The sequence below is a fragment of the Elephantulus edwardii genome, unplaced genomic scaffold (genome assembly GCF_000299155.1).
Source record: "Elephantulus edwardii isolate Elephantulus edwardi_28Jun2011 unplaced genomic scaffold, EleEdw1.0 scaffold00022, whole genome shotgun sequence".
Classification (NCBI taxonomy): domain Eukaryota; kingdom Metazoa; phylum Chordata; class Mammalia; order Macroscelidea; family Macroscelididae; genus Elephantulus; species Elephantulus edwardii.
In genome coordinates, this window is record NW_006399772.1 from 22274350 (window position 1) to 22287729 (window position 13380).

At 36.5% G+C, this 13380-nt stretch overlaps 1 protein-coding gene across 1 annotated transcript in view; it reads left to right on the forward strand.

Annotated features, from left to right (window-relative positions):
* Positions 1-13380, forward strand: part of CFTR (cystic fibrosis transmembrane conductance regulator (ATP-binding cassette sub-family C, member 7)) — a 177326-nt gene that overhangs the window by 121023 nt on the left and 42923 nt on the right. Inside the window, exons 18-20 of the mRNA XM_006882697.1 lie at positions 5765-5915; positions 7322-7549; positions 10519-10619. Of these exons, the coding sequence (XP_006882759.1) occupies positions 5765-5915; positions 7322-7549; positions 10519-10619 (480 nt within the window). The remainder of the gene's footprint in view (positions 1-5764; positions 5916-7321; positions 7550-10518; positions 10620-13380) is intronic.

Below are 13380 nucleotides of genomic sequence, written 5' to 3' on the forward strand. Positions count from 1 at the left end.
TTGAACTGTGTGCCTTCAAGAAACAACCCTTCCTAAAATCATTTGTGTTGGCCAATTATTTTTGGCACACTGACATTATTTATTCCTTTCATATTCTTTTGATATTTCCTGTATCATTCAATATTTTGCCCATTGAATGCTTTAGTGTTACAGTTCAAGACTTGACTTCTTTCCTCAGTTCTTTCAGTTTGGGAACAAAGGCAAGCGTGTCCTTTCCTTTTGGTTTTCTAACTCCAGCCCCTTGCATTTTTCATTATAATACTTTTCTTTGTCATTTTGAGCTGCCCTCTGAAATCTGCAGTTCAGCTGTCTTAGGTCAGCATGCCTTCCCTTGTCTTAGCTTCTTTTTGGTTCCAGTGCAAGTTTTAGGATCTTTTTGGACATCCATTTTGGGGTTTTTGTTTGTTTGTTTGTTTTTACCTTATCTTTGTAATAACCCTTTGACTTCTTCTTGGATGATGTGCTTCACGCCATTCCACACAGCTCATCTGGTCTTTGGTCATTAATGTTTAGTGCATAAAATCTATTCCTAAGATAGTTTTTAAATTCAATTGGAATACATTAGAAGTCGTATGCTGATTCTCAACTTTTTAATTTGTTTTTATTTTCTGTAAGTTGAAATTGCATACTAGTAAGTTGATGGTCTGTTCCACAGTTAGATCCTGGCCTGATTTTGCCTACTTTTATTGAGCTTTTCCAACATCTCTTTTCACAGATGTAGTAATTTTGATTCCTGTGTAGTCCATCAGGTGAAGTCCATATGGACAGTTACTGTTTGGTGTTGGCTTGTGGTTCGTTTGCTTTTAAGTGTTTGAAATAAAGAAATTATTCATTGTACAAAGTAATACAATCTTTAGGCTCATTTCTTTCACCAAGACCATATTCTCCAACTACTAGTTCTTGTTTCCAGCTTTTCATTCCTGTTTTTAGTTATTATTAATGCATCTTGATTGCATGTTCAGTCAATGTCAGCCTGCAGCAGTTGGTTGAAGTTCTCAGTTCCTTCATCTGTGGCTTTCATGGTTGGTGTGCATAGGATATATATGAGTCGTATTAATAGAATGTCCTTGTATGCATTTGGACTGTGTCCTGTCAGTCATCTTACCATTGTACTTCAAAATGGATCTTGAAATGCTCTTTCTGAATGGCACAGTGGATCATATGACTGGTTCAAAATGACCAGTCCATCTCAGCTCACTAATGATAGCGATCTTTATGAGTTCTAGTTCATTTTTTACAGCTTCCAGTTTTCCTAGATTCATACTTTGCACCTTCCATGTTCCAATAATCAATGGATGTTTGCAGCTGCTTCTCCTTATTTGGAGTTTTGCCTCATCAGGCAATGAAGATCTTTCACTGGGTGAAAGCTTTATGTCATTGGCGTCATCATGGTAGACTGTTTAGAGGAGGCAGCTCTTCTCCAGTTGTGTTTTGAGTGCCTTCAAACCTGATGGGTTCATCTTCTGACAATCTGTCCAAGAGTGCTCTTCCATTTTCCGTAAGGTTATTGAAGGCTTGTTATTCAGAAGCATATGGCCAGTCTTGCTTCTTAGTCTATATTAGTCTGGAAACTCTACTGAAACCTATCCAGCATCAGTGACCCTGCTGGTATTTGACATATTGGTAGTATAGTCCCAGGGTTATAGCAACTAATAAGTTACCACCTCAGTATAACTACCTGGCATATGAGTGGTTCAGGCACACTGGTATTTAATATGAGAACCTATTCAAATCCTATTGCCTAATACTACTTGAAATTTAGAGTTCTCTCTCTCTCTCTCTCTCTCTCTCTCTGTATGTGTGTGTCTTTCTGTTTCTCTTTTATTTCCACAAAGGCCCTATTTTGGGGAATAATTCGCCGGGATTAGAAAACTATAATCCACCTTTTTTTCTCCCTCTTCTTTTTTGAACGTGATATATATACAACATATTCTTCCCATTTAATTTTATTTCCCATTCATTCATTTTTGCACATTTTCCTCCCTGTCCACCTCTCACCCCCAGTTAACTTTTCTCTTTGAAAAGAAGAAAAAATCTTTGCTATACTTTACATTTCTTTTTCTGGAATCTTGTCATGAAAATAATACATAATCATATATTCCTTTAAACAGTTTGCTCCTTCATCTGTTTTAATGCAGTATACATAATTTATCCCATCTTTTCTTTGGCTGCCCCCAACCCTGATGCCATTCCTGTTTTGCAACAGTGGCACTATGCAGTATTTGTCCTTTTGTGACTGAGATATTTCACTCAGCATAATGTCCTCCATGGTCACCCATTTTGTATAATATTTCATTAGTTCCCTGTTTTTCAATGCAGCATAGTATTCCATTGTGTGAATATATCACAGCTACTCTATCCATTCATTTGTTAATGGGCACTTGGATTGTTTCCAACTCTTTGCTATTGTGAACAAAGCCTCAATAAATATGGTGGAAATATATCTGCTTGGGTGTCAGTTATGGTGTCTTTAGAGTATATTCCCAGCAGTGGAGTTGCTGGGTCAAATGGTATCTCTATTTGCAACTTTTTGAGAAAGTGCCCTATTGCCTTACATAGTGGTTGCACCATTTTACACTCCCACGAACAGTGAATAAAGGTTCTAATTTCTCCACAACTTCACCAGCATTTGCTGTTTGCTGCTCTGTTGAATTTTGCTATTCTTACTGGGGTGAAATGATATCTCATAATTGTTTTGATTTGTATCTCTCTTAGAGCTAGGGATTTTGAATACTTCTTCATGTGTTTGTTCACTATCTGAATGTCTTCTTTGGTGAAGCGTCTGTAGTCCACCTTTGAAGAAGCACTTTTTCAAATAATAACTAGGGCTTTAGCCTAGTGGTGCAGTGCCTAAGCACTGAACTAACTGAATCTGTGACATTTTGAATCTACTAGCCGCTCTGCTAGTAGGAGCAAGATTAGTCTGCTCCATAAAGGTTGTAGTTTTGGAAACCCTACAGACACTTCTCTATCCTATATGATTGTTAGAAGTTGGCAATGGATTGGATTTGGTTAAATGAAGGGTAAGATGTGTCATTGCTCTACAGCAAGAATGTAATCGAGATCCACTTCCTAAACAATCTTGCCTCTGGAAACTCTATGAACTTTGATAAATGTCAATAGTTGTAGAGAGGCTTCAGGCCTTTTGTTCAAAGTATCACTATGAGTCATGCTCGACTTAAAGGCAATCAACAACAACATATGTGCAATAATAATCTAATGTCTAGCACAAGACACATTTCTCAGTATTTCTTTTTTTTAATCTCAGAATTTCTTTAATGATTGAAGACTAGTATTTCAGAATTTTATAGTTGGAGACCTAAAGCATTTTCCTATAGAAAATGTCACTCAATCACTGAGATATGATTCTCTGTGGTTTTAATTACAGTGGCATCCACTTCCTAAACAACATGCCTCTGAAAACTCTACGAAATTTGATAAATGATGATAGCTATAGAAAGGCTTTAGGCCTTTTGTTCATAGGGTTGCTATGACTCATGCTCAACTCAACAGCAATCAACAACAACAGCAACCCATTCAAAGAGTTTATATGCCTCTTACCACTCTCCCCTATCAAAATGTTATGTATTTCAGGGAATCATCTGGTAGAGAATTGTCTAAGTGCTTTTTGTTGTTGTTAAGTATCATTGAGTTGAGCATAACTCATAATGACCCTCTGAATAAAAGATCTGCACCCTGTTCAATAAACTATCACTGTTTCTCTAATGTTCATAGAGTTTCCAAAGGCTTGTTATTTAGGAAGTGAAAAACAATCTTGCTTCCAAGCCTGTCTTCATCTGGGAGCTCCACCAAACACTATCCACCATGGGTAAGCATTATAGCGTTTGACAAACCAGTGGCACAACATTCAACATCACAGAAACTCCAAGTTAGTCTCGGTACAGCAAACTGACAGACCGGTGTTGTACCACTTAGAAGAATGTTCTTCTCAAATACAATTACCACCAATTAGAATAATTAACAACTGACTTTTAAATACAAAGGCCGACCCACCAGATCCTGATTGACTCGAACAAGAAGCTTCCAACCCACAGCTGGTTAATAGCTAAATCCACTAAATCCAAACAGCTCACAAATGATTGTGAACTAAATAAAAAAATAAAGTAAATAATAAAAATAAAAAGAAATAAAATAGAAAACCATCAAGCAGTTTACACCCAACATTCAACTAAAACAAGATTCCTTACCCTCCAGAATCCAACTGCTTCACACATGAGCTTCCAAACTGGAGACGCCTTCTTTTTTTAATCCTTGTTACTAGCTTTGAAGTATCCCGGTAATGCTGCGGCCACTAATCAAAATGCTGGTGGTTCAAACATTATCAGTCCTTCTCCAGGAGAAAGTCAAATGCTTGCTGTAGGCAGTTATACTCTGTGCTGCAAGATCACTGTTAGAATCCACTCCATGGTAGTGGGATTTCTTTTACTAACTTTACTTACACTTTATTCAAATAAGGAATTCTTGTGACTTAGTCCTTAATGAATTGGTTTCCTAATCCAAAGGTGACGCCTTTCTAGAAGTTTGAATAGATCAGTGTTTCTAGCATGATTAATAGCCTCTAAAAGCCCACTGGAGGATCCGTTGTGAATCCATTCTGACTTCACAGAACAAATTTTTGGAGTTTATTAAAATTGATTCTTGAGATGTGAATATTAGGCCATTACCTCCATCTCAAAATGTCTGAATTTAATGTTACATAGAAATAGAATTTCAGTCTTCAACTTGATATTCAAAAAACAACATTTTGGTAACTTCTCTCTGACAACATTTTGGTAACTTCTTTCGGAGATGATCAATAGGAATCTATCTTTAGTACACAATGTGAAGAGATATTAATCATAAGTGAGTTTGACTGAAATACAGATTGGTGGAAAATGAGAGAAAGAAGGATTTCCTAGAGCTGATTTATATCAGTCATCCCCCCAAATCTCTTTTGCAATCTCAACTCATTGCTGGTGAGTTGGAACCAATTTATAGTTGACTCTCATTGGATCTGAGGGTGTAAATTACACAGAAGGATATTGTCCGCTTGGAGGTTCATTGCATAGCTTTCTATGGAATATACAACAAGAGCTCCAATTCCGAGGCTCTAGGGGAAAGTAAGTTCTCAAACAAGGGGAGAGGAGAAGTTGGGAAAGAGAGTAAAATTTACGGTCTCCATGTATGTGTGTGTCTGTGTGTGTGTATAGATATATATATTCACATTCAATTAAAACATGAGAAAACTGGCTTAAAAAGGTTAGGTAAGTTGTGGAAATAATCAAGTCTTTTTAAAGTTAGATCTTTCTGACTCAAAAAGCTTCAAGACTCATCTCTAAATTCTTACAAATTGAAGAAAGTCTTGGAATTATCCCCTTAATATTAAAACTCTTTCAAAAGGAAAACCTATTTTTTAAGAAGTCTGGTGGAAAACATTTGCATTAATTTTTAAAAAAATATCAGTCTTTTCGTACTTTAAAGTATCTGGTAAATGAGACGCCCTCGAGATCAGAGCACAGCACGTTTTTAAACATGTCATTAAAGTTATTGTCCAGAACCTCTGAGATTTTTTTAAAATGTCTATAAAATCTGAGACAAATGTACTTTGAGATGGTTGGCTGCCTAATAAAACCCATAGCCTTTCCTGAGAACCAAGTGGTTTGTGGGGAGGGGGAAGCTTATTTACCAGATGAATCACAGGCAGACCTCTGTGTTTTGCAACATGACAATGTTTGCTCACCACCACGCTTCTTTGATCCTACAGTTGATATTAATTGTAATTGGTGCTGTAGCAGTCGTCTCGGTTTTACAACCTTACATCTTCCTAGCAACGGTGCCTGTGATGGTCGCATTTATTTTATTGAGAGCATACTTCCTCCACACCTCCCAGCAACTCAAGCAAATGGAATCTGAAGGTATGATGGCTACCTAGACACGACTTGCTTTGGAAAAGCTCCACATGAAATATTTGTAATTCCGTTTCATCCCGTATTGACTTTTTCAAGACTATTTTTCCCTTCCTGTTTTAAATTCTTACAGTATGTCATAATGACTTTTAAAAACGTATGTTTAAGTAAGTTGTGAATTACAAAATACAAATGAATTGGTTTTGCTAATTAAGACTATGTGCCTTCTTTTTGGTTTTAAAACAAATATTTTTTTAAAATGTAATCTTTTATTTACGTGAAAGTTTACCAATGTCATTGATATTTTTAAGGCAAAAATTCATAGGCAAAACTACCATTAATTGATGCAGTTAACTTATTATAATGTCTAAACAGATCTTTATTGTATATTGCTATTTCCTTTACCACATTCTGTATTAAAAAAAAAACACACAAAGCACAACTACACACTAAACTATTAGAATGTTCTCGGATCACTGTATAGAAGAAACAGGAAAGCAAATAAACAAAAACCCCAAACCTCACTGCTGCTGAATCTGTTCTGACTCATGGGACCCCATGTGGCAGCTTTATAGAGTTTTCTTGGAAATGATCTTTAAGGAAGTTGATTGTCAAATGTTTCTTCCGTGACATCTCTGGGGGGAGATCTGAACCACCAATGTTTGGGTTAGAAATCAAGTGCAAACTGCTTTTGTCATCTGGGCATAAGATATTCATTAATTCTGAATTTTTTTCAAAATTATAAATATTAAATTTTTAAATAGCACTACTATTATATAGTAGGGGCTCTGGTGACCTGGTGGGTAAAGTGTTACACCGTCAACCCTAAAACAGGTGGTTTGTTTTTTCATGGGAGAATGACTGGCTCTTTCTGCCCATGCAATTTACCACCTCTGAAAACCCACTGGAGAGTTGGTTGTGTCAATTCAGTAGGGCTGAATTGACAGTTCATATCAACAGTAATTTTATATTAATATTTTATAATAGTTTTAATACTACGTACAGGCTTCTCTGGGTTCCCAGAAAATTCTGGACAGAATTCTTTCCTCTGGCTTTTTGTCTTCAGATACCCTTCTTTTGTGTGTTAAAATTTGTGGGTTTTGTGTGTCCCCGATGCTGTTTTAGCTCTTGGGAAGCACATTTTTAAGTAACAGCTTTTTTTTTTTTTCAGTAACTGCTTTCCAACGATAAATTAGAAAATGTTCTCTAGTAAGTTCTCATTCATGGTGACCAAGTCAGAAAGTGATTCATTTAAAATTATAACAAGTAACATCTATTAAGAGATAGCACTAGAATGGAAAGCTAGCCAATGACATTTGCTTTGTACTTACTCTTTTAGACTTTTCAGGTACAATGCCTGATTTACATTCTATATTTACACAATTTGTCTTGTTTTCTGTGGGGATAATTCACAGCCAGGAGTCCAATTTTCACTCATCTTGTGACAAGCTTGAAAGGACTCTGGACACTCCGTGCCTTTGGCCGTCAGCCTTACTTTGAAACTCTGTTCCACAAAGCTTTGAATTTGCACACTGCTAACTGGTTCCTGTTCCTGTCCACACTTCGCTGGTTCCAAATGAGAATTGAAATTATTTTTGTCGTCTTCTTCATTGCTGTTACCTTCATTTCCATTTTAACAACAGGTACTGTGAACAAATTATTTACCTATTTCATTTAAACTTGACCGGTATTTGAGGCCTAACACTTAATTGTTGTTTTGCCCTATCAAGTTGGAACTAACTCACAGCTAAACCCCTGCAGCAGGTTTTAAGAGGCTACAAATCACATGGAAGGAGATTGCCCATCTTTTTCCTGTGGACCTGCTAGCTGATGAATTCAAACCACATGCCTTAGGGTTACTAGTGCAACTCTGTACTCACTGGGCCATCAGACCTCCCTGTAATTCTGTTGAAGATTAAAAATGTAAATCTTTTTCAACAGATTATTTTCGTTAATGAATAAATTTAAAAATTGGTGTATTGCTGAACACATGATTTCATATGTTTATTAATATATTGCCGAGCAAGTGATTTCACTGAGTTAGAGTTTTGTATTGTGTTATCCCTGGTGACGTAGTGGATACGGAGCTGCACTGCCAATCCAAAAGCACACTGTTCAAATCCACCAGTTGCTCCACTAGAGAAAGATGGGCAATCTGCTCCCATGCAGTTTATGCCTCTGAATACCTGCTGGTGCTTCAAAAGACTTGAGTTGATTCCTTCTTTACAATTCTCTCTTTTTTCCATGTCTTTGTAGTTAGGGAAAAGAAAAATAAACTTGAAATATAGATAGTGTCAGATTAAAAAAAAACAAAATAAACTCTAAATGAATTCTGATTAAAAGGGGAAACTATCTTTTCACTATCACATTGTTAAGGAGTCTTGTCTTTGAAAGAATAGAGCTCTTTACTAAAGAGCTCTCAATTATATTGACTTGCACATGTAATTAACCTCTCAGAGCCCTTCATTTTACTCTTCTGTTGATAGTTCTTACTTCATGGGCTGGTTCTTCTAACTTAAAGACAGGCAGTTTTGAATCTGAGCGAGAAAGATGGAAAATCTCCTCCCATGCAGTTTACAGCTCTTAAAACCCACTGGAGGGTCAGTTAAACTGGTTCTGACTTGATGTCGATTTGTTTGGTTTTTAGGTCCCCCCCCCCCCATAGGGTATAGTGAGTGTTAAATGTAACGATTTCTGCAAAGCTCTTAGTATAGTATAGTGCATTGTATAATATACAATATTATATTGGTCCAATGTAAGTATATAATAAGTGTTATATTGTACATTATTATTATTGCTTAAACTTCAAATTTTAAGCTCCCAAATGAGTAATGCAATAGGGTTGTATTCTCTCTCCATACCTATGCAGTCTGTATTTGAGAAGTTAGATAGATTCTATGAAGAGGAATTAGGCATCTGAATCTGAGAGGGGACAGACTTATCAATAATCTACATTATGCAGATGACACAACCTTACTTGCTGAAAGTGAGGAGGTCTTGAAGCACTTATTGCAGAAGAGCAAAGAACATGGCCTTCAGTATATATTGCATCTCAATGTCAAGAAAACAAAGTTTCTTATCATTGGGCCAATAGGCAACATCATGGTAGATGGAGAAAAGATTGAAACTGCCAACAACTTCCTCTTACTTGGATCCACAATTGACACCCTTGGTACCAGCAGTCAGGAAACCAGTTGACACATTGCACTGGGAAAGTCTGTAGTCAGGGACCTCTTCAAATTATTGAGGAGTAATGATGTCAGTTTGAGTACCAAGGTGTATTTAATTCAGGCCATGGTCTTTTCAGTCACTTGCTATGCATCTGAGAGTTGGACAATGAATAAGGATGACACAAGAAGAATTGATGCCTTTGAGCCGTGGCATTGGAGAGGAGCATTAAACATCCAATGGACTGCCAAAAGAACAAACAAATATGTCTTGGAGAGGGTGTAGCCAGAGTTCTCTTTGGAAATAAAGATGATGAGGCTTCACCTCACATACTTAGGGCAAGTTGCAAGGAGGAGCTATTCCTCGAAGAGGGACATGATACTCAGAAAGATGGAGAATCAGCGAGGAAGAGAAAGACCCTCGACCAGGTGGACTGACATAGTGACTGCCACAACAGGCTCTAAGGTGTCAAGAAGTTTAAGGATGGCACAGGATAGGACAGGAGGGCTCATAGGGTTGCCATGGGTCATACTCAATGTGACAGTACCTAACAACAACAATAACAACAACAATTTTAATAGGTGACTTTTTACTAAAGACAGATACCTATTATTTATGGCTTGTCTTTTGTTAGAGGAATTATAGAAATAAAAAATTCACTTATTGGTGTTTCTTCCACTGCTAGAATGGCATAACAGTTTTATCTAGAAGTTTAAATGCAAGAATGCTCTTCAGTTGAGTCTTGGCAACCTGTTTATAATAAAATGAAAATTATCCCTTTGAAAAGTTTTATGTCTGCAGTACTGAATATTTATTATCAATAAATGAATAGCTCAGAAAATGACTGATTCTAATTAACCATTGTTCTTTCTAGATTTTTTTTAAACAGGGAAGACGATCTTCCTTTTCCTAAGTGACAAAATCAGAGTATAATAACCATAGGGCTGTTAGTCTGCTTTCTTCTCAACAGCATTGGTAGAAAATATTTTACTTGCTAAGACAGGAAGTGCATCTAACATCTATGGATACTGCTCAGACTCATTGTCCCCCTGCTCTTGGATTTTCTGCAGAGGAGCTCTTCTAGACATAGGATTCCACTCCCTCTGAATGCTTCTTTGCAAGCTTTGGTGGCACTGAGATCTTAAGCATTAACACTAACAACTTCCCCACCCCTTTTTTTTTCTTAATATGGAATCATTCTTTGATTTAGATCATTGATTTAACACTTACTATGAACAGAGCACAAATACTACTGGTAACTGTCTTGTCTAACTGAGATGAAAGGGAGAAGATTAAAATCAGCACAACATTGAAATGTGGCTTTAATGTGGGATGTGTCAGAAGAGGCATAAACAAAATGACTCACTTTATAGAGAAATAGTATAAGCCTTGTTTACTTTTTTTAACAATTACGATTCTTAAAATATCTTTTGTCCGCCTATAGGTGATGGACAAGCAACAGTTGGTATTATTCTCACATTAGCTATGAACATCATGAGCACTTTGCAGTGGGCTGTAAACTCCAGCATCGATGTGGACAGTTTGGTAAGTCACTCTATATTTTTAACTTGTGTTATGAGTTTGAGACAAACAAAAGAAGCATAGACAATAATATAAGACAAAACAAAAACTATACATTCAACACTCTGCTTAAGAAATAAAACATTATACATAAATTGGAGATTACTGTGTACCTTTCATTGAACTTGTATCTCTTCTTTTCTACCTATATTGCTGCTCTTGTTTGGTGACACTGAGTCAGTTTTTCACTTCTAATAGCCCTGCCACAGAACAGAACTTTCCCATAGGTTTTTCAAGGATGTAATATTTATGGAAGTGAACAACCGAGTCTTCCTCTTGTCGAACTACTGAGTGAATGCAAACTTCCAGTTAGCAGCCAAGTGCTTTAACCATCATGGTTCCTTTTCCTACTCATAACCATTAGAGAAATCTAGTGCTGCAATAAACATTATTGCACAAGATGCCTTGCTGGTCCAGGACTCTTCTAGTACAAATCCTAGGCGTGACATTGCTGGGTCATAGGATGAACTCACATTCAGCTTTACCAGGTAGTGCCAAAGTGCTCTCACATTGGTTATACAGATTTATCTACCCCTCAGAAGACAATAGCAATTCTCATAGGTTTACATCAGCAGCACTTGATGGTGATCTTTTTATAATTTTGGCAATTTGATGGATGTGAAGTGATTGCTAAGGAGGTTGATCAACTTATGTTTATTGGTCATTTTGGTTTTCTCTTCTGTTAATTGCTTGTTCATGTTGATGACCCTTTTTCAAATAGGGGTGTCTTTTTTTCTCTTTCTTTATAATTTATTTGTAGGTCTTCATGAATTCTACATCTATTGTCAAATATTATGTTTCTTCTTCCAATGATTTGATTTATAGTGTTAAGATGAAAATAAGTCTGTAAGTTTAATGACATTACTTTTGTTATTCTTTTTATGCTCTCAAACTGGACACTTTCTTCAGCTAAGATATTTGTTGAATCATGCTGTCTCAGAGAAAGAATATTACCCTAAAAATCCTCTGGATTTAAAAATAAAAGTATTACTCTACTTCTGCCCACATGCCTTAAATAACAATTTTATTTAATAAAAGGATTTTTCTAATTCATTAAAATGTCATATTAACTTGATTTATAATTGGATTTCTCTACTTTTCTGTAACATTTTTTAGTCTAAACAGATAGTCTTAGCATCTTTGTTCTTCACTTTGCTCTACTTTGGTGTGCTTTTAGAATTGGATTTTATAAATGTAGCTAAAGATGTTTCTGGTAGAAAGTAGGAAAGGAATTTTAAGTGAATGTTGCTTTTGCTTTTATTTTGCTTTTATTTATGCACTCCAATGTCCTACAACTTTGACATTACGTATACAATATCTTACACATTGCCTGTTTATGTTAGAATAACTTTGTCTTTTATATCTTTCACTATGTCTTATTAAATATTTTTCTTTTTTGATATAAATGTTAGTCTCAAGCCTTTTCTTTGGCACATTTGCACTCTGCGTGTCAAATCTCCATTGAAGTTCCTTTAGGTTTTTTCACTTCCCTGGTTTTTGACATCAATACATTGGGTTTGTGACCTGTGTAACACTGGATTTTCAATCTCCAAACATAAATAGATATTTGAAACATAATAATCACGTGTAATACAATCTTTGGAAAATACCTATTTGGACATGATGTAGTTTTGGTTTTTTGTGGGGTTTTTTTTCATAATTTTAATGAGCATTTACAGAGATCTTGGATTTCCATTCATTCATTGCTGCACTTCTCTCCCTGCCCAGCGCCCCCCCCCACCGCCAGTTCGCCCCTCTCTTTCAAAAGTAAAAGAAACACTCCCTCCCTGGGACACAATCCCCCCCCACACCCCACTATGCAACCTTAATTGTGGATTCTTGAGATAACCATAATACCCTATCATACATCACTTTTAAATTATTCACTCCCTCATGTGTTTCAGTGCAGTATACACAATTTATCCAGTTTTTCTCAGTCTTACCCCAACCCTGATATCAGTCCCATTTTACAACAGTGGCACCATGCAATATTTGTCCTTTTGCAACTGAGATATTTCACTCAGCATAATGTCCTCCAGGCTCACCCATTTTGAATAATATTGCATGAGTTTCTTGTTTTTCAATGCAGCATAGTATTCCATTGTGTGAATATACCACAGCTTCTCTATCCATTCGTTTGTTGCTGGGCACCTGGGTTGTTTCCAACTCCTTGCTATTGTGAACAGAGCTGCAATAAACATGGGTGTGCATATATGTGCTTGGATGTCAGTTATGGTCTCTTTGGGATATATTCCCAGTAGTGGAATTGCTGGGTCAAATGGTACCTCTATTTGCAACTTTTTGAGAAAGCGCCATACCGCCTTCCACAGTGGTTGCACCATTTTACACTCCCACAAACTGTGAATAAGGGTTCCAGTTTCTCCACAACCTCACCAGCATTTGTTGCTTGCTGGTCTGTTAAATTTTGCTATTCTGACTGGGGTGAGATGATATCTCATAGTTGTTTTGATTTGCATCTCTCTTAGAGCTAGGGATTTTGAACATTTCTTCATGTGCTTGTTGGCCATCTGAATGTCTTCTTTGGTGAAGTGTCTATTCATATCCTGTGCCCATTTTTGAATTGGATTATTTACCTTTATCTTGTTGTGGTGCTCAAGTATTTTATGAATTCTAGATATAAGTCCCTTATCTGACATGTCATTACCAAATACTTTTTCCCAGTCTGTGGCTTCCCTTTTTACCCTATTGGAGAAGTTTTTGGATG